Source organism: Cavia porcellus, unplaced genomic scaffold, assembly GCF_034190915.1.
Source record: "Cavia porcellus strain 051 isolate PalLab524CR breed Dunkin Hartley unplaced genomic scaffold, mCavPor4.1 scaffold_8, whole genome shotgun sequence".
Classification (NCBI taxonomy): domain Eukaryota; kingdom Metazoa; phylum Chordata; class Mammalia; order Rodentia; family Caviidae; genus Cavia; species Cavia porcellus.
This window is the reverse complement of record NW_026947491.1, coordinates 94,024,455-94,048,057: the sequence shown is the minus strand read 5'-3', so window position 1 is coordinate 94,048,057 and position 23,603 is coordinate 94,024,455. Positions and strand designations below refer to the sequence as shown.

The window sequence follows — 23,603 nt, the reverse complement described above, 5'->3', positions numbered from 1 at the left end:
GGAAGAGTTGGAGATGGAAAAGAATTCCAGGACCCGAGTCAAGGAAAGGCTGTAGAATGCTCAGGAAAAACACAGATCAGGTTTCCCTTATGTATACTCGAAGAGAACATCGTTTTCCTAGTGTGTACTGCGTTCTGAAGTTGTTAGCATGAGTTACAACCCAGAAGCAGCCCAGCAGCTGGCGGGTTAGCCAGGTTTGCAAAGGCCCCGACCTCACACCGGGTTCTGGCTGGGCAGGACTTGGGGTGGGGCCTGGACTTCTGCATCCTGGGAATTCTGGGGCAAGCCCGGTTTGTCAGCTCTGATCAAGTGGCTGGGATGAACAGAGCAGGGAGGTGGTCAGCTCAAACAGGACAGCCACCACTTAAATCCCCGGCATCAGGAGAGGTGCTGGGAGGGGACAGAGGGTCTGGTTGGGCTTCAGCGGGGTCTGTCCAGAAGTCAGCTCAGAAAGGCTGCAGCACCCAGATTTTAGTGGGAGCCAGAGAGTGTGTGGGTTCCTGAGAGGCGCGGTGGACGCACAGGCAGCATCCACAGCTGACGTCTCTTCAGGTAGGTGCCGTGGATCTGTCAGCAGCTTGCTGTCGGTCTCTGGCTCTGGCCCTGAGTGTTGGGCCTTGGTATCCTCTGTGATCTGTTTCAGAGGCTCCAAGCCATTTCCGTAAATGGAAGCCAGCAGGTCATTAGACTTCCTGGCAAGACAGTCCCTGCTGCAGTTGTGAGCTCTGCCATGGAGAAGGTAGCCACCGTCCACACCTGAATGAACGAGTGGGGCCTGGTGCCAGTAAAGCTTTATTGACAGAGCTGCAGGTTGGTGACAGTTGGCCACATTCTTTGTTTGCTTCTTATGGAATCGCATATGCTTGGACTGTACTGGACAGGCCAGTTGCCTCGGGGTTGGGAAAGGCAGTTCAAGGAAGGCAGGGATAGAAATTTTAGGGGAAAAAAAGGAATTTTTGGGAGATCAGAAGATATGATCCTCTCACAAAAGATGTTAGGATGCCCTCTGAAATTCATGTGAAAACTCTCCGAAGCACCAGGGCGTGGCTGGGAAAGGTTCTGCTGTCATGAGGGGATCAGAGCTTGGGGCAGCGCTGTGCTGCCCTCCTGCCTTTCCCGAGGACACCGCTGTGCCCCTCTGCAGGATGCAGCCCACGGCGCCACCTGGGAAGCAGAGAGCCACACTCCCTGGACGCTGGCCCTGCGGGGTGCTGGCCCTGGAGTTTGGCCTCAGGCCTCGTCCAGGGTGTTTCATCATAGCAGCGAAAGGATGGGACCCAGAGTGGCACTGGACAGTGCTTTTCAGTGGCCTTGTCTATTTGCTGACTGGAACAGTGGGGAGCATAACTGGGTTCAGAGGACATGGCTGGCTGAGAAAGGCCCCCAGAGATGTCACAGCCCAGTCCCTGGGACCTGCTCCTGGGGGCGCAAAACTTACTTTGCACGCGTGACCTATGCAAGAATTTGAAGAGATGACCCCGCACTATACTGGGGTCCAGAATCCCACCACAGGCTGCTGGAGGGAGCAGGAAGGCCTGGGAGGAAGGAGGATGTGTGACCACGGGAGCTGGAAGGGCGTCAAGAAGGTGGCAGGGCCCAGGCCTCAGGGCCTTTGGAGCTGGACAGGCAGGAAACGGATCCTCCCTGGCGCCTCCTGAAGGAACCAGCCCCGAGACCCCGGACTTGGGCCCAGGAGTCTTAGAGCTCTGGCATCCAGAACTGTAAGGTTGCTGCTGTGTTTGTGGGGATGTTTGACGGCAGCCGCAGGGAAGGAGCAGCATGGATGTAAGGATGGACTGTGTCCCTCGCCTGGGCCCAGTGCTCAGGGGCGGGCAGCTGTCGTTCCTGTCGTCACCCATTTTGCCCCTGCCGTCTCTCTGCTGGATGCCACAGACAATGCCCCTGCCTTCTTCCAGGCCAAGGCAAGCCTCCGTGGCCGCTGCAGCCTCTGCTTCGTAACCCACGCGCCCTGCGTCGGCCGGAGTCGCGCCTCTCAGGCTGGGAGGAGGAACGCGGCTGACTGTGGTTCAGGGCGCTCTCCGTTCCGGGGATGTGGAGGAGGGAAAAGCCGCTGAACGACAGCAGACAATATCCGGTGCTGGTTTCTATAGCAATACTCATGGTACCGCCGCATCTGTGGGCATCAGCGCTGGAGCATGGCAGGGTAGGAGGTGGGCGTGCTGGTTGCCATGGCGATGGTCCTACTGGGTGAGGTATGTCCTCCAGGTTGGGGGGGGGCTTCTGCAGGAGAGGAGGAAGGGGCCACTCTGGACCGGTGCCTCTTCAAGATAAATGCCCGGAAGTCTCCAACCCAGGGGTTCAGGAGCAAGGCCTCCCTAACGGGAGGTGGGGAAGCTGCCTGTCTGCAGCTGGCTTGGGAGCATCCAGGGCTGGGCCCTGGCTGCGTGTCACCGGGGAGGGCTCTGGGAAGGAGACCATGTCCCGTGCATGCTCAGCCATGCTCCACCTCGGCGTCCCCCCGGCCTGCGTCCAGTACCTGCATTCTGGACGGGCTGGTGTCCTCTGTGTACGGACTCATTTAGAGGTGATGTTGTCTTACCTCCCTGGGCACCTCCCGCCCCCCAGCACCTGCTGCTGGGGTGTGGAGGCTGCCACAGAATCGGGCATGTGACAGAGGAAGTGTGTACTTCCCGGTGGCCCACCCAGGACGTCACGGACATGGACACAGCCCATCCTTTCAGTCTCGTCCACACCTGCCAATCACCTGCACAGCCCGCTCATGCCAGCTGCTCGGGGACACGGCACTCACCCGTCGTCTCTGTGTCTCTCCACCCGGAAAGTCCTGCTTGTCACCTCCTCTGGACAGTGTCTCCAAGATGCCCCCAGTCCTGTTCATCACTGTCCCCTCTGCCTCTGTGGCACCCTGCACGTGGCTCTGTGCACAGTGCTATTCAGAGCCTGTGGTTTGCAGCCCGTGAGTCGAGACCAGAAGTGACTGAGAACTTTTCAAGCCCCCGACCTGCTCACAGAGGCACTTGGCACCATCCGGCCAGCCACGCTGGGTGAGGGCCCGGTCTGTCCTTTCTCCTCACCGTGGCACTTGAGGGACCACTGAGCCCTGGCCTCTCGGCTTCATCCTGTGGATCCTGAATCTACTCTCCATGCATGGAGGATGGGTGTCTGCTGAATGAATTGTCGAGCGTATGACCCAGCTCTCTGGACCAGCTCCACCTGAATCCCGGCAGGTCTCCCACTGGGACGGGGATAAAGACTAAACAAAGGATAAAAGCAGCCAACGTGGCTCAGGTCCCGCTTTCCTGTACTGTTTCACATAATTGAGAGTTCATGAGAAGCAAGCTTGACTTAACAACCAGGTTCAAAGCCAGCCCAGGACCCCTGAGGGCCCAGAACAAATCCAGTGGTCCCTAAAGACTTCAGACCGCAGAAGACAGGGATGAATCAGATGTGGTGGGGTGGGTAGGGCCGTTCCCCTGGGGTGCCGGGTCCCCAGCACCTGAGCCGCCACTGCCACAGAGCTGCGGTGTGGAGAGCGGGTGGCCAAGAGGCTGCAGCCAGGAAGCTTCTACAACAGTCCTGTGGCCACTCCCGTCCTGGGCCAGGCGACTCACCCGGGGTAGGGTTGTTAACCCGTCCTCGTGTTCACGGCAATGAGGGCAGACAGGCCACTGCCCACAGAACCCTCTGGACAACTTTCCCGAGCTTCGGGCCACTCCGGGCCCCAGGCCTGCTCTTGTCATCACTGTGCCCTGTCTGTGGCATCCTGCGCATGCCTCGAAGGCCCAGATGAGCAGACGCTGCCCGCCTCGGACTTCCTCTCTTGCCGCTCTCCTCTCTCATGCTGCTCTGGCCTCGCTGGTCCTCCTGCATGCCAAGATCCTGCCCCAGGGCCTTTCACCCACCACCGTGTCTGCCTGGCAAGGTCTGGCCTCAGGGTTCCATGTGAACCTGCACCGAGGGAGGAGGAAGGCGACGGAGAGGCTGTGGATGAGGAACGGGGACCTGGAGAGCTGGGAAGAGGGCACTACTGGCTGTGCTCCACTCCCCTGGCGGCTGACCGCCTGGCGTCCAGTCCAGCAGCATTAGCGGTGCCCCAAGCAGGCTTCCAGCGCAGCCCCAAGTGCAGGAAACCTCCTTGTCCTTGATGATCCCTGTGTGTTCATCTGATCACGAGTTCTGTCCAGTGGCTTGGGGCGCACCGTGACCAGGGCGGGTGTGAGAGTGCCAGGCTGCCCACAAGAGGGCCTTGAAGTGCACTCAGAATGTGCTCCAGGGACCGAGAAGGACAGGACCCTGGGAGGAGAGAGGGTGGTGGATGCCCACGCCCCACTGCCCAGGCCCGGGGCCTGGAGGGTGGACTCTGTGGAAGGGACTCATGGGAGCCGAAGGGCTGGTGCCAGCCGGGCAGTGTGGAGCTGGCACTGAGAAGCTGCCAGCTCCCTGCCACCGGCACCTCGGCCACTTCCTGGCCCGGCCTGAACCAGGAGTCCTGCCCAACCCCTCACGCACCTGGAAGAACGCAGCTGAGTTTCTCATACACAGCAAAAACGACGCAGATCACAAAGGGAACTTGGGAGTTAGGAAGAACCAGACCCTGGGCCACCCCTCCCCAGCCGCCGAGCTGTCCTGCCGCAGACCTGGCGAAGCACACACGCGTGAGCGAGGTCAGTGCTGCTTTCTGATGTTGCTGACAACCAGGGCAGGCCTCTAGGGTCCCTGAGCAGATCCAGCTCCACACGCCTCTGCCTGCGTGACGCTGGTGAATCTCAGGGCCTCCCTGGAATCATCTCCTCTTCTTAGGGGTCCAAGGGCCAGGGGACCTGGCACCTTGGCAGGGGGCAGTGGGGTGCAGGGTCAGTGCCCCACGATCTCACCCTCCAAGCCGGCCACTCCACATCCCTGGCGTCTCTGTGGACGCTGCAGTCATGCCACCGTGGGTAGTTTAGAAAGAACGGGACTTTGCAACTTGGAAGCAACTCAAACAACCAGCAACGTGGGAACCATTAGGTGAATTGCGATGAGTTGAGAGTCGGAATATCGTGGAATAGCGTGCAGTCATTAAAAATGATGTGCTGGAGTGCACACAGCAGGGCCGGGAAACGCTCCTGGTATGTTATTAAGTGAAATAAAAAAGAAATACAAAATTATCTACACACGGTACAGGGAATTTAAAAGCCCTTCCTTTCTGGATTAAAAAGGGCAGGAACAGGCGCTGCACAGTAGTTTCAGCTCCCTCCGGGAAGCAGAATGGAGGCTGATTTTAATTTTCCTCCTCTGTTTTCTTTTCTGTAGTTTCCAGAGTTAGCAAAGGAGCCCATCTGTATCTCCAGGACAGGAAGACGACAGCGGATGAGGTCCTCTCGAGACAGAGGGGAGTAGAGGGGAAGGCGGGGATGATGCGGGCCTCTAAGGCCCCCGGCAGGCGGTGGGCAGCGGGGTACAGATGGAGCAGCCGGGCTAGAGGAAGTCAGGGTCAGCTCGGTCCCGCCTCCCGTATGGGCCGGATCGGCTCTGCCCAGCTGCACTGACCGCAATGCGCGGTGCTGGCCATGCCAGGTCCAGCTCTCAAATGGCAGGGGAGTGGCATGCGGCCCTGGGCTCTGGCCCAGATGCTCACTGGAGTTCTTCTGTCCTGCCCCCGCCATGTTCATTTGCCCTGGGCGTCAAAGCAGAGGGCCCCAAGGGACTGCTGGCCCCAGGCCACCGGGAGAGCCCAGGTGGGGGGACCCCGGGGAAGGGGCCAAGTGCATCCCTCATGGGATGGTGCTCATGCCCGTGGGGGCCTCCCTGCTCCAGCCCTCTGCTGCTCTGTCCCCACCCACTGGGTGCCACCTCCAGAGCAGCAGGGACAGCCGGAGGTGATGGTGTGCAATCCCCTGTGTCAGAGTCACCATGGGGACCGATGGGGACCAGGGCCTGGGCCACAGTGCCGGGCTCAGCCCCCAGCCCAGCCTCTTGGGGACTTGGCTGTGCGCCCTGGGACCTGTCCTCAGGCTGCACGTCTGGGGAGGCGGCCGAGGAGGACAGACGGTGTGAGGAGGATGCCTGCGGGGTTTCAGAGGAGCCTCCCTCCAGAGGGGCCCTCGTGAGGGCGCCACAGCAGTCCAGGGTGCCCCAGCCCTGGTCTGGGTGACGGCTGCAGGCCTTGTCCTCCTGCAGACTTCCAAACCTCAAGGCTGGGCCCCTGCAGCTAGCGGATGGGGACAGCATGGAAGGGGGACACTCAGGGCAGTGGCCCTTCACCAAACCCTAGGGAAGCATTTCACCCTCTGGTTATACAGGCTCACACTGCAAGCCACCAGCCCAACCCTGACTGACTGACTCAGCTGACTCTTGGCCCCCACCACGAACCCCAGCTTTCCACGTGGCCCATCTGTGGCTCTTCCCTGTGTCCCCCACAGAACCGCTGATCTGACCCACAGTGCAGTGTCCGGACTACACGCTGCCCTCCCCACCCACTCAGCCGCTGAGCTGTTCCTCCCGGGACCCTGCGCCTCTCCTCCAGCCCTCTTTTCTCATCCGGTCAGTGAAGACACTGAACACACTGACCTCATGGGGTCATTGAGAGAGAGGCAATAGGTCTTGCAGAGTACTGAGGTGCAAAGCACTGTGGGAAGCCAGTGTAACAAACATTACTATTAACACATGTGCGGGGAACTTCCTGTACAATGAATGAATGTTTAATCATAAAAATATTTAAAATAAAACAAAACCCCAAAAGCTCAAGGAGCACTGAGGTAAAGATTTAAAAGGTGGGTTCTGCAGGTATGCACTCTGGGAGGCTGAGGCAGGAGGATTGAAAGTAAATAAAGTTTAGGAATAAGTTCTGGGGTTATTCTGCACAACACAGAGGCCCCTCCCTGTGTGAGGATGGCTCAGGATGGCCCCGGAAGTTTCTGCAAAGGCAGAAATGTGCTGTCCCCACACTGTCCTGCAGCATGGCTCTGGAGCAGGTGACAGGAGCTGCGGGTCCCACTGGAGCAGAAGCTGCAGTTGCATGTGAACCTGCCGATGGCTAAGCAGCCCAGCCAGCGCAGGTGAGGCCCTGACCCAGGAAGCTGCCACCCGACCGTGGCAGGCAGAAGTTGCTTTGGTTTTGTTTGTTTATTTTTGTTTTTTTGATACAGGGTCTCACTGTGTAGCCCAGGCTGGCCTTGAACTCATGGTAACCCTCCTGCCTCAGCCTCCAGGAGTACGCCACCATGTCCGGATGAAAGCTGCTCTGGAAGCTGAGCTCTTGCCTTGATGCAGCCTGAGAGTGGAGGTGGCTGTAAGCTATTAAGGAAGCCGAGACAAAAGCACCATCACCATCACTGGTGATTCTCAGCCTGTCACAGAAGCCACGGCCTACGGGGGTCCCAGGTGGCGCCGTCAGAGTTTAACCCCGCAGTGGGCGTTTTCAGGAGCAGCCCGACGGGAGCTGAGTTTTGGGGCTTTCAGTGTATTCACAGTATTAACAAAGAGTGAAGCAGAACAGAGATGCCAGGAAACGGAAGAGAGGCTTCTCCAGAACGGAAGGCGATGGGAGCCAGAGTTTAGGGAAAGGCATGAAAAACGAATTCAGAGGCGTCAGGGAAAAGGGCCGGCTCCCCACGGGCACCGCAAGCACCGCGTACTAGAAATGTGGACAGACAGAGAATTAGAGAAAAAAATATATATCGACATGTTTGAGCCCCAGCGGTGGGCTCTGTGCTTATTTCCCATTTTAAAGATAACGGAAGGCAGGCTCGGAGCGGGTGAGTAACTTGTTCGGGGTCCTGCGGCTAGTGAGCATCAGAGCCAGATTTCAACCCAGGTGTTCTGGCTCCAGGATGAAAGTATCCAAACACATGGCTGAAATACCACACTGTATCCCATAGATGGATGCAACGTTACTCATTAGTTAAATCCAGGGCTGCAATTAATGTTCCAGCAGGTGCTTAGCTTTCCAAGTAGCATTTTTTCCAAAGTAGCAGTTCAGAGATGCACACCGGTGACCCCAGCATTCTGAGAGGCTGGGGCAAGAGGACTGCAAATTCCAGCCCCGCCTGGGCAAGTTAGTAGCTCAGTGAGCCTCGTCTCAAAATAAAAAATGAGCACGGGCTGGGGACACGGCTCAGGGAGAAGCTCTGAGTTCCACTCCCAGTGCTGAAGAAAAACAGGTCAGGGTTCACACGGGTGCACAGCAGATGTACGTCCCGTCCACGGCCCCAACGCCTCTGCTGCACACACTCAGGGCACGGCTCCTCCCTGCCCGGCTCCTCCTGTGCTATGCTGGGCTTGGTGCTCCCCATCACACTTCTTTCGGGAGGGGTCCCCTGTTCTCCAACTTCTGTCCCCTCAAGGACCCTCGACTCTCCTCCTGAACATCCAGACCTGCTAAATGCCCTTGGCCTCAGTCTCCTGTCGTTTTTTTTACAGGGTTTCACAACATAGTTTAGGCTGGACTTGAACTCACGATGTGGCCTTGAACTTGCCGCACTTCTCCTGCCTCAGCCTCTGGAAAGCTGGGATAACAGTCATGCCGCTGCGCCCTGCTTTGGTTTGCTATCGGGAAATAGGGAGAGTCAGGGCTGGCTGGTGTGGGAGAGGGGCTGTGAGGACAGGCTCGGGTTGCAAGGCTTGTGCAAGGCAGGGCTTGCATGTCACAGGCATCAGTATCAAGGAGAGGCCAGCCTGGGCCAGCAGTGGACAGCAGCCAGGTGGCAGAATGCCCAGCGGTGAAACCCGCTTCCAGTTCTGCAAGGCTTCACTGAGCACTTAATGTGCACCTCGCACTGCGCCAGGGCGGCCCTTGGCGCCATCTCAGACGGTCGGGAGGGGTCCTCAGGCGACCTCCGAGGTGAGTCCTGAAGGGAGGAGCCAGGCGCTGGTCCGAGGGGACAGAGTGTTCCAAGGAGGGGCCCAGAGCACCGCCTTGAGAATCCTCTGCCAGCGCACCTTGCCGCTGGCCCCCAGCCCGGGGATCCTGCACGGGGAGCAGTGAGCTTTCCACTTCCATTCCCACCTCAGTCGACACAGCTCCCGGAAACCGTGCCTTCCAGGGTGCTCCCCCATGCAATACTACAAAGCTTGGGTGCCATCCAGTCCTCACCTCGTGACCAAACCCCAGTCCTTCTGCACCAGTGTAGGGCTGAGACCGGAAGCAGGCACCCCACACAGGCCGCGGGCTTGTGCTCGGGTGCGGGGCCTCAGTGTGAGGTCTTCTTAGAGGCTCTGGTGCTTATCACACTTTATTTAATAAGTGCATTCACGTCCTACCCTGCGAATGGTCATGAGGTTGCAGAAAGCACTGCAGGGATTTGAGATGCAGTCATTCCTCAGGGCCTTTGCCAGGGGACAGCAGGACAGCCCAGGGCTCGCACCAGGGGTTCATGATCCAGTCCCCAGCTGGGACTGTGCGGCCACGGGTGAGTCCATTGCCTGTGGTTTGGCTGAGCCTGGGGAAAAGCTTGTGAAACACGGTCACCTCACTTCACGTAAACACACCGCCATTAAATCTGCACGCTCAACTTAATTCAAATACTCAGTTCTAGTTCAGTGTTTTGAAAATGAAGGTTACGAGTCCCAAGAGAGCCAGCAAACTTTAACAAATAGTATTTCCAGGCTGTGGACCTTGAAGTCCCTGTGACAGTGAATCAGCTGCCACAGCAGAGGGCCACCGGCGGCTGTGCGCTGGTGCCCGCTTACCTGGGAGAGGAGGTGGAGGCCCGGCCATCGCCCCTCTCTGCACTCTGCCCACGGACTGTGGCCTGCACTTGAAACTGCAGAACACCCTAGGCGGGTGCAGCATCACACACATTACCAGCCAATCACAAATTCACTTCCTTGGTCGTCACATCCGTCATCAATGAAGAGGACACACAGGACTGGACACTCTGGGAGCCGGAGGAGCCGCCGGAAGCCGCCCTTGGGCACCGTTCACCTCTGACGTCCTGTTCAGTGTGCGGGACAGACTCGGTCCCTTCACACCTCAACTCTTCCGCGGCTCAGACTGTTCCGTTTCACACCGTCAGCTTCTCTGACAGCTGGTGACAGGCGATCGGTGGCACCGTCACATTACGGGTGACTGCACATCTTCGAGCTCACCCTGCCTAGACCGACTGGGGGTAATTCTGGGGATCTCGCTGTGGTGGGGGCACGCACAGGGTTTCCTGTCTGTCTTTCCTGAGCGATGCTGCCCAGCACTCCTGTTGGGCACCGCCTGCTTCTGAAGGTGACCACCTTGGCTTCTCTCCTTGGGGCAACAAGTGACAGAAATTGCCAGCAGCCAGGTTCACCAGGGAACCACTGCTATTTTTAGTCATGGAGGTGTGGGGGAGGGGACCGTGCCCCAATTCAGCATGAAGGTCATTTCCTGTTTGGAAATTTTGTAAAACTTATCTGAGCGATTGCTGTTTTTAGACAGTGCCTCCCTCTGCAGCCCAGCTGCCTTTGAAGTCACTATGAAGCCCAGGTTGGCCTCAAACTCCCAGTAATCCTCCTGCCTCAGTTTCCCAAGTGCTGAGATTATAGGTGTGCAATGCCACACTCTGCTCTGAGTATTTAAGATAAAAACTTTGCAGCATTGGATGGGTTTTAGAAGCTCAAGAAATAGTGGGTGAAGTGGTGGAAGCACTTAGATTATGGAAATACTCAGTGTCTGGAGAGAGACGTTGCATGTGACAGTCAGATGGCGCCGAGGGTTGAGTCCACTGCTGGGCCAAGAAAGGCTCCTCTGAGAGGAAAGGATGGCTCGAGGCCCAGAGCGACTGCCTGGGCTCTGCTGGGCACCACAGCTGATTGCACCAGCCTTGCCTGCCGAGGGTTGTGGGCCCTGCCCAGCGCTGCTGGAGCAGACAGCCAAAGAGACGGCATCTGATTTGGGTTGGGAGACACGAGAGACAGTGAGGCGGGAGAGAGAGAGAGAGAGAGGATGCAGAGCCCAGGCGCCTGCCCTGGTGTCTGACCTGGCTCACACTGGGCCCTGCTGGACACCACGTCTTGCTTTCCAGACAACAAACCGAGGTTGCTCCTAGAAGCCCGGCTGGGAACCCTGGGTCTCCCGGGTCCCCCGAGTTCAGCCCAGCTGTTCTCCACTGGCCCCTTGGGAGCAGAGCAGTGCTCCCCACTCCCCTCACAGCCCAGTGCATCCACCAGGCCAGGAGCCCTCACAGGGCAGCCGTGGACATCTGACTGCTCCAATTGCACTCTGAGTGCTTAAACAGATCCAGAAGGGAAGGAGCCCGAGAGGGCGGGCATGGGGAAGGTGGTGAGTGTGACTGCAGGGGCAACAGGGCCTTGTCTGAAGCTTTGCCGGGGTGGGGGGACAGAGCCTGCGGGGAGATCCGGCTGTCATGCAGGGAGACCATGGGGCAGGTGTGGGGAGGAATGGAGGTGACACCCGGGCTAGATGTGGGGTCACAGGAGCCCCAGTGTCTGAGAAGCATGCTGCCTTGGGGGCTGGGAGGAGGGTTTGGGGAAGTCTGGAGAAAAGGAGGCTTAGCCTGGGGCTGCATGAGTGTCCAGGGCAGAGGGTGAGTGACGTCGGGCAGCAGGGTGGGGGACACTTCTCATCGGGGCTGAGGCCCACACACACGCCTGGTCAGGGGTGGCACACACTGGTGGCCTGGGAGAGTCCCATCACTGTGCTCAGAAGGCAGGACAGGTGCTATAAGGTCACCACCTGCCTGAGCATGAGAGGGACACAGCCAGGAGGGACAGAGCGGGGCTGGAGGAGGCTCTGAGGTGCCCGGGTCACCCGGGATGGGGAGACCAGAGGGAGGCAGGCAAGTCATGGAGGCGGGGCCACGACTGCACCCTCAATGTCAGGGCCGCAGGGAACCTGGCGATGTCCTCTGTGATTATGTTTGGCAGGGACCACGTGTGCTCGCCTCCTCTCCCTGCAGGGTATGCGATGTGCACCAGGCACTTCTGGCTCAGCCTGGATGCTGAGACGCAGTGGTCCTCAGACCCAGTGTCAGCCTGAGACAGACCGAAACACCGCCGCCAGCCGGGGCTTCTTAGAAAACAGGACGCAGTCCCTGTCTGGCAGGCACATCACCCACTGCCCGGAGCTAGAGCCCAGAACCCCAACTCTGCAAGAAGCCCGGTCAGGTCCAGCCATCCCGGTGGAAGCAGAGAGCCCCGAGCTTCAGAACCACAGAACCAAGGAATGGAGGGGAAGTCTGCCAGCCGGGGGGACTGCCCAGCTCTGTGCTGCAGCGTGGGCACTGCTACGGGCCCTGTGCAGCTAACTAGGTTCCAGCTCCTCTGGGAAGAGTTTACTCTTTGCATCCTTGTTGTGTAAGTGGAGAAACTGAGGCACAGACAGGCCAAGGCGCTTTCGCAGGGCCCTAGGCTTTCATGACAGGACTGGATGGAAAGCCGGCTCTCCTAACCCCTCTGTGATGACCAGAGGTCACTCGCGTGTGTAGCTATTGTGGAGCGGGGACCGTGAGCCTAAAGGACAGGCAGGGGCACCTTCATGTAGCCGCCTCTCCTGAAGGTTGGTCGGAACTCTGGGGTACTCGGGTGTCCAGAACTGGGACCCTAGGAGCTCAGGCTGCTGCAAGGCAAGGGCAGAGACGAGTTCCGCCCAAGGACGTGGCACCCCGGGCTGCCATCAGCTCAAGGAAGCCGCAGGGCTCTGGAGGCCCTGGCTCCTCCGACCCGGACTCTTTACAAGACCTGGCGCGGCCTCTGCGGACCCGCTGACCAGGACACCTCGGGCACGTCAGGGCCCAGTCGCCCCAGGCAGAGGCGAGCTGCGCGCTTACCTCTCCACCTGCAGGCTGACCTTGGACGGCTCCACGTTGGGGTTCTCCCACTCCATCTGCGGGCAGTGCATGAAGTAGCAGAGCGTGTACAGCGCCTCTGGCTCCCAGTAGAGCGCGCCCTGCCGGCGGTGCAGGGGGGTGCCGTTGCCGTGCTGCGTGGCGTGCAGCGGCTGCAGGTGGTGCATGGCGCGCGAAACCAGGTCACCTGCGGGAGGAAGCGAGGTGTCAGGCGCGTCACTCGTGGCAGGGCTGTCTAGGCCTCGGGCACCTGGTGCCATCCCACCCTCCGGACGCCAGTGTCTCCGATGGTGCCACCCTGGGTGTGGCCGGGCCTGCTGTGGCACGTGGACAGGCTGCGCCCTGTTGGCCTGCTCTGAATCTTCCCTCCCCTCTCCGGGCTGCCTGGTCCCCACGCAGTGGTCCCGGGGCTTTCCTCACGCAGAGCACCGCCTCCGATCGCCTCTGCCCCCCACAGTCTCCCTAGTCTGGGGTGTTGCTTGCTACACACCTGGCACACTTTGGGGAAGAAACCAGACCAACGCCTGACAGAGGCGAAAGCAGAGGCTCAGTGACATCTCAAGGTCACGTGGCAGAGCCGCAGAGCCGGGCACGTGCTCCGGCACCAGGCTCGGGGTCAGCGCACCAGGAGCCCGGGCTCCGCCTCACCCCTCTTAGCACAGGCAGACCACGGGCTCGGGCTCTGATGCCCGTGTCTAGATGGCCTGGGAGGTGGGCAGACCCCGTGCGGGGCTTTCCGGAGGGGCTGGATCTGCAGTGTGCGGTGCTGGGCCCCAGGGCGGGCGGCTGCTGAACCAGTCCACTGAGGTTTGGCACAGCTCTGGCCAGGACTAAGGCTGCCCAGCCAGGGTGTGAGCGATGCCTGCCCAAGGGCGGGCAGCCTGGGAAGACAAAAGGGAAGGGAGAGGGCCTCGGGCTTCGTGGCTTGCTGCCGTCTGCCCGCCATGGGCTGTTTGGGTGCTGCCCTGCCTCGGCGCCAGCCGACTCTGAACAGAAGCACCTACAAACCTGACTGCCCCCCACACGGTACCCTGGAGGAGCACCTCGAAGGCAGGCCCTGGCTTTTCTTGGCTGGGATGTTGCTCTGTACATTTGGGTCATTGTGCAGCCCACCTTTGTGACCATGGTAACCTGTGGTGCTGCCTTCACCGCCACCTGAGCTTCATCAGGCTGGTTCTGTTTTATTTAAATGCTTCTGTCTACGGAGGAAAACTCCGTCACTATCACAAGTAGAAAATGAGGGTCGCTTGCCACAAACAGAAGGTCACTGTTACAGCAAATCTGACGGACACAGCACCGTGGAGCTGATTTCCAGGTGAAGCCTGGCCCTGCCTCCTGCTGTCACAAATAACAAGCAGCAGGGAGGGTCGGGCTGTCCTTCGGATGGTAACAGGGCTGGGGTGAAAGGTGACAACCGCCCCGTGATCAGGGATGCACCGTGCACCACCCGCCCTACGGAAACACACTTGGGGCCCAGCCTGAGGCGCCCTGGACAGCTGCCTGTGTCCCCTCGGCTGGGCCACAGCACTGGTTGTTGGGTGGGAAACTGGTCTGGGTGTTGCTGGGGGCGTTTGTGAACAGGATCAACATTAAGTAGTGGGTGCTGCCTGAGCCGCCCCTTCCATTGCATGGGGGCCTTGGGAGGAGGAAGGCGCCCTGTCTCCAGGCTCTGACGTCAGCTCTTGCTAGGTTGTGCAGCCAGCTGTGGCCCGGCGGAGCGCAGACAGCGTCACCGTCTCCCTCCCTCCCTTTCCCCAGTCTCCACTGTCCTGCTGATCCGTCCAGTGGGACACTGCCACAGGAAACATAAACCGGCCACGTGAAGCAGGACCAGGGCTGCCCCTTCTCAGTTGTCTCCACCCCGCCTTAACCTCAAAGGTGCTTGGCAAGACACCGCCCACCCTGTCCACCTCCGGCCACCCTTGGGGGAGTTGGCATGGAGATGAGGTGCTCGGAGGCCTTCCCCGAGTGTAGATACAGCTTTATAATCTTCTGTGTTCTCCACAGCCTCCTGACAGAGCTGGGCATTGAGAGGACAGCTGGCCGGAGTGCGTCCTGGACTGACAGCTGGGCGGCAGTGCGGGGGCTGTGCACACCGCTACAGAGTGTGCCAAGCAGGGGTGCTGGAAGCCGGGACATTCACAGCAGGGACCTGTGTCCCCTTGTCCCTCCACTCCGCTGAGGCCCTGGCATCAGGTTGCCATCAGGGAGCAGGGTGCCAGCTCTCCAGTGACTGAACTCCTTGTGCTTGGTCTTGGGCTCTCTAGACATAGACTCCATTCTGATGCACCGAGGTCCCAGTGTCATCGGCGCAGTGATGACTGCCTTAGGCAGGCTCCACCCACTGGGCAGCAAGCCAGGCCCCGAGAGGAGCGCCCACACATGAAGCCTGGCCGTGGGTTTTCACCTGGTGTTGGGTTTGTAGCTGGGATGATTTCACCACCCAGGGGACAGCTGGTGACACTGGGAGACATTTCTGGCTGTCACACCCAGAAGGCTGCTGGGGCGTCCAGTGCATCACTCTTAGGGACGCTGCGAAGAACCTGCAGTGCACAGGGTAAGGACTTTCACCCCAAATGCCCCGCTTACAGATGACACAGCAGCAGGTCAAGGGTGAGGGGCTGGCAGGCGAGGTGAGCTTCATCTCTGTCTCGTATGTCTTTACCCGAGGGACCTGCGTCCCTCTCCCAGAGGCCCCCAAGCTGCCTGCAGGCACAGTGGACTCAGAGGCACTCAATTCGGTGCCAGGCAGGCATTAACAAAGCTCCCAAGCCCACGGCACTAAGTCCACTTCTGGGAACCGGTCCCCGTGTCAGAACTCAAAATTCAGCACAATCTTCGAGCCCGAGGATTTACATCCAAACCTTATTTAAAGAATCCAAAATGTGACAAACGAACGCTCACAAGTAAGAAGGCATGGTTAAGGAAACTCTAATACCTGCACTCGGGACAATAAAAGCTTGTGTGGGCATTAAAATGTGAGTGCAGAATGCTGTATCATGCGAAAGAATCTCCAGGCTGGCAGGGTTGGAGGGAAGAAGTGAAATTCCAAAGTGCATGGCCAGGATTATGGCATTAAAACTGTGCACAAAGTAAAAACCAGGAAGGACAACACGCTTTTGACCGAGGGTTTCTCTTCCTAGCAGGTTAGGGGTGACATTCTCGTCCAGCTCTTCTGTGGTTCCCATACTTTGAATTCTGGCACCTGATGTTTGTAAGGTCGGAATAACTTGCTTGCTGAGGTCGGGCATTTGCCTCCTGGTACCTTACTTTTAGGATCAGCCTGGAATACACTGATCTCTCCCCCCGCCCGCCCCCATTAAATAGCTCAAAACAAGAAAAATCAAGTCAGGTGCGGGGGCACACACCTGCAACCCCAGCCCGCTGAGAGGCTGAGGCAGGAGCATTGCAAGCTCGAGCCCTGCCCGGGCGATTCAGCAGTTTGTGGGACCCTGTTTCAAGGTGAAAAACAAGAAAAGGGATTGGAATGCGGCTCAGTGACAGGCCTCGGGTTCAGTACTGAGAACTAAAGGGTCAGGAGGAAGCGGAGAGGAGGAGAGGGCACACCTTCGGGGCCCACCTCACCCCTCGCTCCCCAGCCTCAGGAACCTGCTGTGTGGGTGACTTTGGCCGGTCGGGCTTGGGTCCCCACCTCCTCGAGGCACTCTGTGGCTTGGCTCGGCTCTTCTCCCACCTTGGGGTGCCCTTCCCTGCAGCCGCCCAACCACCTACGGCCTGCCTGGCTGTGTCAGCTGCCACCTCCCCCGAGGAGCCCTCCAGGCTTTGCTGACCAGACCGAGTCCCCTCTCCCTGTGTCGCTGCAGCTGAGGTCTGCAGGCCTTCTGAACTGGTGGCACCTCATGGAGAAAGGGCCCACCACCATCATCACCACCACCATCATGACCACATCGTCCTTGTCTCCACTGTCATCCCCTCGGCCAGCTGGGGGCCCGGCTGTCTTGGAGACGCTGATCCCACGGCCCAGTGCCCTCCCTGCCACCCACGCTGCCGTTTGCCCCACACATCCCAAACCCCAGCCTTGAGTCCACTTGTCACGAGCTTTGCAGCGCAGGGGCAGCTGGGCTCAGGCTGCTGGAGCCCTCAGGGCCCAGGCTATGGACAGCTGTGCTCCCTCGGGAGCCGCTGCCAGGGTGCCCTGCCTCTGTGCGCAGCAGCTACAATTTATTCATTTAATATCTTTCTGTAAATTGGCTCGTTTGTTCCATAAATACATTTACTTAAAAAGGCAACTTCCTGTCAGGGCCACACATGGAAAACCAATCTTTTTCTAACTCTCATAAAATATGCATAGCAATTAGAGTGACAAATTGTGCTGGCGTCACACAGGGTCCTCTCCCAGCTGCCCTGGGCACACTGTTCTGCGCTGCCCGGCACTGGGCCCTGCAGCCGGAAGTCACGGCTCTGCGGGGCCAGGTGTGGCCGCTGGACGAGGCCCCCTCCCTGCAGGCCTCTGCCCTGCCTTCCGGTTACCAGTCCTCAGCCTCGCAGGGCCCGAGCAAGGCGTCCCCTCCTGTGCACAGAGGCAGCACTGGTGACAGTGATCGGTCACTCCCGTAAGTCATAGAGAAGGTCACCGAGGCCCTTGGAGAGTGAGTGTCGTAGGCTGCCCTCTGACAGGTCCCGTCCCAGCCCCGGCCCTCAGGAGGGAAAGAGAGGGAGAAAGAAAAGAGGAGAAAAGAAAGGAAAAGAAAGGAAGGGAGGCAGGGAGGGGAGGAGATGAGGCTTGATCCGGCCTCAGGCGCGGCCACGATGAGGGAGCAGCGGGAAGAACAGAACCGAGCTCTGGACTCGGTGGGGTGCTGGCCATGGACCCCAATCTCATTGCCAGGTACCTCGAGGGAGTCCTGCCGTGCACTGCCATGCGGGGTGTCAGAGTCTCAGCTCTCCAAAGGATTTACGGTCTTGCTCTGGGAGACAGAAGCTAAATGGGACAGGGGTTCAGGCGGCAGGAACCGCAGCAGGCTGGGAGTGGAGGGTGGCGGGGGCGGGAGGTGGGTGGTCATAGCAGGGCTCCTGAGGAGGCAACTTTCTAGCTGAGACTCGGGTGAAGACAGAGAGGAACCTGTGACCTCAGGCACAAGGGCAGCAGGTGTAAAGGCCCTGTGGTGGGACCTGAGTGGGATATTCCTCAACACCCAAGCCCTGTGGCCACCCAAGAGGATCATAGGTAGCAGGATTCTGAGGACAGCCACTGGGTTTCCAGCAAGAGAGAAGGAATGTTTCTGTGGGGCATGGTTGTGCACGCCTGTAATCCTGGCACTTGGGAGGCCGAGGCAGGAGGGTCCCCATGAGTTCAAGGCCGGCCTGGGCTACATAGCGAGACCATGTCTTGAAAAAAAAAATTTCTGAGTGCTTTTACCCAGAAAACCTTTATATCCCTGTAAACTGTGGCCCTGTTTTGATTCCTAATTGATCAAGGAGGACAAGGCACCAGTGTGGAAAGATCTCCGAAGGAGACAATTACAGTGAAGTCTTGGTGCTTCCTTTCTACAACAAGGAGCAAGCCCTGCAATGAGTGACCGCCAGCTGGACTTAACTGGCAGCTGGGCAGGCGGGGTGCTGGGCAGAAAGGCCGGGCAGCGCAGGCAGGCCTGGTGCGGAGTAGGGAGCAAGGAGCCGGAGCCTCGGCTTCCAGGGCCGGGTGGACCCACGTCGCGGCCCACCCAGATGGCCTCCAGCCTCTAGGTCAGCTGTGACCAGAGAGCTGCCGGCCGTGTGCAGCTGGGAACTGCGGTACCCCAGCCTCAGACCCGAGGACACGCACAGCTCCGGGTCCAGCGGGGAGCGCCGTGTGGGGCTGGCGCCCGGTCACAGGTGCCCTCGTGTGCAGCGCTTCCTCCAGCGCTGGTGTCAGACCAGCGCAGGCCACGCCACTCCGCGACTCAGTGCTTTTCCCAAGCTGCGGGTGATGGGCATGTGCTCAGAATACAAAATGGACGTGAGTGCAGCAGAGCAGGGGGCGGAGACGACGCAGGGTGAGCCTTGCCACAGCTGCCCACGTGGTCCGGGCAGGCCTGGGTCTCTGCCCAGCCTCAGGCTCTGCTGCAGTCGGGGATTGCACGGAGTATAGGACAGTACAGGAGACATGACCGATAGTGTCATCTACAGTGGTCACCCAAGGAGTCAGACCCGAAGACAGTGCAGGAGATCCCTGCACGCACTACAGACCTAGAGAGTGCAGCCGAGGGCCTGTGTCCCCCAGCACGGTCCTGCCTGAGTCCAGCTGAAGACCTAGAGCCCACGACACTGACTCGTGCAAGTCTTTTTCTTGGATCTGAGTGGGAAGGCCTCGGGTCAGCGGTGGAATCCAGAAAGCCTGAGCCAGCGGGGTGAAGGAGCCGTGCCGGTAGGTTGAGGCTTCTACACTGGAGCCGAGAAATAACACTCAAGATACGGACCAGGGCTCCCCTGAGATGCACCACCGCCACCCTCAGCTGCAGTGAAGTCTGAGCTCCTCTGGCGATGGGAACAGAGTTCATCCAGGAGGCAGCCTGACAGCTCCTCCTGGAGACTGAGCAGCACACAGCTTCCCCGCCGGAGCCAGAAGCGATGCTCAAAGTAAGGACCGGAGCTCCCCTGGGAACCGCAGCCACCCTCAGCGACAAGGTCCCGAGTTCATACCAGGACGCTGCACGGCTCCCCAAGGAGCCCGTGTGCCTCCTCCTCCTCCTCCTCCCCAGTCTCCCTCAGGCCAGCTGTCCCCTCTCAGCGCCGCACTGACTCGGTTCTGACAGGGCGCCACACGCTGGCCGTCACCCCGGCTTCCTCGATGTGGCATCGGGAGCCATGCGTTCCAAGCATGTGGTGTGCAGGAAGGTTCCGGAAATGGGGGACGTGTGCTGGGAGGAGGCCAGATCCTCCAGGAAGCAAGGATTGAGAGGGAGGACCAAGTACCACTGTCCCCTCGAGGGTGTGCCCCAGTGACCAGCTCCCCCACAGGCACCGCCTCGCCAGCCCGGGGCCGAGGCTTCATCACAGGGACTTCAGACCCCCACAGAGCCACGGAGGCTCACACCCTCCGCAGATCGGGTTGGCGTCCCATTTGGGGACCGCTGCCCATGTTACTGCTCACGTGTGGCCCAGAGGAGGCGCCTGCAGAGCCCATAGCCACCCCCAAGCTCTCAGAAGCCAGGGCTCTGGGCTCCGCATGGAAGGCCGTGAGAAGTGACCCCTGTCCTCAGAGCCCCCTCTCCACCTCGGCACTTAGGCAGCCTGTGCGGACTGAGAAGAGGTGCTAGGGGCATTAGGACTGTCACCAGAAGGGCCAGAAAGTCCCCTGAAAAGGCCACACTGCCATCATGAACAGCTGGGGGGTCACTTGGGGGCAGTAAATGCAGAGGCCCTGAGGGACGGACACCTGGAACAACAGGGCCGCAGGGGAGACTGGAGGACAGCTTGGGCACAGCTGAGGGCTCTGGTGTCCTCTGGCCAGAGGGAGCCCTGGGAGGAGGCTGAGAGCAGGGCGGTGACACCTGCCCCACCCGGATGCCACCCCTGGCTCCTCATGCCCACGGCTGGACCCCACATTGGCTATGGTGTCGTTTCTGTTTCAGAGAAACTGAGGCTGGGAACCGACCAGGCCTCCATCCATGCACACGCAGAATGGGGACACCTCCCCAGAATCTGGAGCCCTCGCCCGTCCCACCCCATCCGGTGCCACCCCACTTACTGAGCTCGGCAATGCTGCCCACGCGCGTGGCCAGCAAGGACTGCTCGATGGTCCGCAGCTCCGACTGGCTGAACACGGGCAGCTCCCCCGGCTTGGCTGTGCGCTGCGGCTCGCGATGCAGGTTCAGGCTGTCGGGCAGGCTTAGCACCCCTGTGACGGGGAAGAGAGAGAGAGAAAGACAGGGTCACCCTTCAGACGCAGCCTGGGCCACACCAGGGTCATGCTGCCAACCACCGTGGGGCAGGGACTCTGAGTCCAGCTCCTTAGGTGCCCACGAGGAGCTGGCTGGTAGAGCTGTACTAATGTGGGCACTGGTCAGGGCAAGTTCACTTCCAGCCCTTGGACTGGTGGAGATTCCGCCCCCTGGTCCTTGGGACCAAGGGTCACTGTCCACCCACACCTTCCACGGTAGCTTCCCGAGTGCCCAGGGGATGGTCCCTGCTGGCAGTGACTTCATTTTTTCAACACAAGATCTAGGTATGTAATCCAGATGGCTTAGAACTCACAAAGATACTCCTGCCTCAGCCTGCTGAGTGCTAGGGTTACAGGTGAGGGTCACCACACAAAGCATGCTGCATACTGGGCCGGCAGATGCCCCTGCAGGTCAGGCTGCTGTCTGGACTCCTGGAATTCGGTCACCCCTGCCCCTTTCTTGCATTTCTAATGCACCCCAAACTACTCACTGCCAACAAGCACCTGTGAGTTTGAGCTCGCTCTCCTGAGCTCTGCATCTGCCAGGAGCAGACCACACCCTGCCGGCCCAGTCTAAGGAGGCGAGAGACTCACACTGCAGCCCAGCAGACACCTGACCCCCAGAGGTGTCCTGGAGGCTCCACAGAAGCAAGTGCTTTTTGGTGTGCACAGAAGGAGTGGGGATAGTTGTTATTCACCATTATCTTGGGAAAAACTGATAGATACACCCACCAAGCAGCAGTCCCTGAGGATACAGTGAATAAGGCAGGTGATACTGGGTTAGGGGCTGTGGCGGGATGAGGGACAGAGTCCCCCTGCCCTCAGTGAGCACTTGCCCAAGTGATGGGGAGAGATCTCTACACATAACCACAAACTGGGGGCCTGCCCAGGGCTCTGTGTGGAAGACGAGGACTGGAGGTCTTAGTGGGTGCTGGCCACACACAGGAAGCCGTCAGCCCTGGAGGTGTGGGAGCAGCAGGAGGCACCCAGGAGCTCACGGTGCCCGAGGCTGGGCCGACACAGTGACCAGCGACGGTGGCACAGGTAACACAGGGTGACCGGAACCCCGGGCAGGCTGCAGGGCATCAACACCACAGACGGGTTCACACTCTATGCGTCCCTCCCCTGCCCTCACGGGCCACGCAGCTGCTCGACGCCTCCCGAGTGCTGATTCCTAAAAGACACCAGGGCATGGCGAGGGCAGGGGCAGGAGTTCATGGGTTCAAGAAGAATTGTGGGTAAATAATGCAAGTGTACTAGAAGTCGCTTTACTATCTGATGATCAGAAACAGAAACAACGCTTCTCCCTACGACTCCCCTGCAACCACTTATTTTTGACTGTGATTCGGAACAGCGCAGCGGGACCTTAAAGCGTGACTTTAACTCGTTTGGCCACGTTCACGTTGGCACGAAGATGGCCACGGTCGTGTTGGTTACCTGATGAGCAAGTCTCAAAAACATTTTGTCACATGCTTCTGTTTGTGAACCAAAATGCTCACAGACAAAGGCACTGTGAACCAGGGCACTGTGTGTTTTAGGTCATAGTCTAGGACATGCAAAAAAAATCCACAGAAAATACCAGGGACCCTCCTGGTGTGCGATGCGGTCTCCGTCTGTCTATTTCCTCTGCTATTTTACCCATCAACGAGCCAGCTGCGGTCCCCAGATGGTTTCGTGACACCCAGGGCAGCTCCTCATGAAAGCCCAGCTTTCCTTTGGGGACCGCAGGGCTGTCACAGATGCCCCAAGCAAGGCTGGACACTTCTGTGCCCTCAGTGGCATGGTCTTCTCCATCTGCCCGGAATGGGGCCTCTGGTCACTCCATCCCTGCCCAGCTGTGATGTCAGAGGCTGAGGCAGCAGCCGTGGCCGTGGTGGCGGCCCATGTGCTCTCCTCAGGTGCCCCGACTTGGATGTCTCTGACTCCGGTTTGGGGATCTCCCACCCCTTGAAGCACTGCAAAGCGCCAGACAATCACGTCCCAGAGGGAGAAGTGACCCAGGCTTCTGGGTAATGAGTCCCACCGCTTGGGGGGAAGGGGCCCTGAGTGCAGGGAGAGGGGTCTAACGGATAGTGCAGAGGACTCAGAGGGTCCCAGCGGGCCCGCTTGGTGCCTGCAGGATTTGCCACAAGGCCACTTAGGTCTGCAGTTTAAAATGTGGCTGCACACATTGGTCAAGATGCAGACAAAGGACCCGTGGCCTCTGGGCTCAGCCCTCGATCCGCAGGTATTCGGCCTTGAGGTGGTTACAGAGCCTCTCTGTCCCGCTCCTGTGGGCCAGGGTAAGAGCTATGGCCTTGTCCTTCTCCTTGGGTGAGGTCTGTCGGGTTGGGCTGAAGCTGCAGGTCTGAGGAAGAGGAGGAGGAGGAAGAGGAGGAGGAGGAAGAGGAGGAGGAGGAAGAGGAGGAGGAGGGAGGAGGGAAGGGAGGGAGAAGGGGAAGGGGATGTGTACCAGGTGTCCGCTCTGCAAAGCCCTCTCTGCTCTGGGGTCAGCTGAGCTGGGCCCTGACACTGTCCCTTCCCAGTGCCCTCCCAGACACTGAGGTGTCCCCTACCTAGCAAGGGCCTGGCCTGCACTTTGTGTGTCCAGGGCCTGGGGCCCAGAAGCCACGTGCCATTTCCCCAAGCCACTGCGCCTCGGGCCGCTGACCTGCTCAGGCCATGGCTCAGAAGAAGAGGAGGAAGCCTCTTCCTGCTGAGACGAGCCTGCACCGGCCTCCCCCACACTTTTCTCCAGGGCCATGGGGCACATCTTTCTGCCCCTCCTGGGCAGGTGCCCTCCCTGCGCTGCTGAGCTCTGTTCCTCTGCAGGAGAAACTGAGCAGGGGAGAATCAGCACCCACCCAGCCTTCCAGGCAGGTGCTGGTGGTGACAACAGAGGGGAAGGAGGAGGAGGAGGAGGGAGAGGAGGACAGGAAGAGAAAGACGAGGGGAAAGGAGCCGACCTTTCCTGTACCCGCTGTAAGCCAGGCCTGTGCCAAGCGCTT

The 23,603-nt window shown here is 59.5% G+C and overlaps 1 protein-coding gene and 1 long non-coding RNA gene across 6 annotated transcripts in view; one reads left to right on the top strand and one right to left on the bottom strand.

Moving 5' to 3' along the window:
- Abtb3 (ankyrin repeat and BTB domain containing 3) overlaps window positions 1-23,603 on the bottom strand; it is a 151,392-nt gene that overhangs the window by 40,682 nt on the left and 87,107 nt on the right. For all 4 annotated transcript variants that reach the window (XM_063255535.1, XM_063255534.1, XM_063255533.1 and 1 more), the window contains exons 2-3: window positions 20,425-20,574; window positions 12,717-12,921 (exon numbers count right to left, since the gene is read on the bottom strand). In XM_063255535.1, the coding sequence (XP_063111605.1) occupies window positions 12,717-12,921; window positions 20,425-20,574 (355 nt within the window). The remainder of the gene's footprint in view (window positions 1-12,716; window positions 12,922-20,424; window positions 20,575-23,603) is intronic.
- On the top strand, window positions 1,114-15,711 carry LOC111754263 (uncharacterized). 2 transcript variants are annotated; one of them, XR_002788958.2, is made up of 5 exons: window positions 1,117-4,643; window positions 5,272-6,501; window positions 6,917-7,016; window positions 7,107-10,067; window positions 14,742-15,711. It is a non-coding gene; the product is annotated as an uncharacterized LOC111754263 (long non-coding RNA). The 2 variants fall into 2 exon arrangements; XR_010049519.1 differs by having other exon boundaries at window positions 1,114-4,643; window positions 5,272-7,016.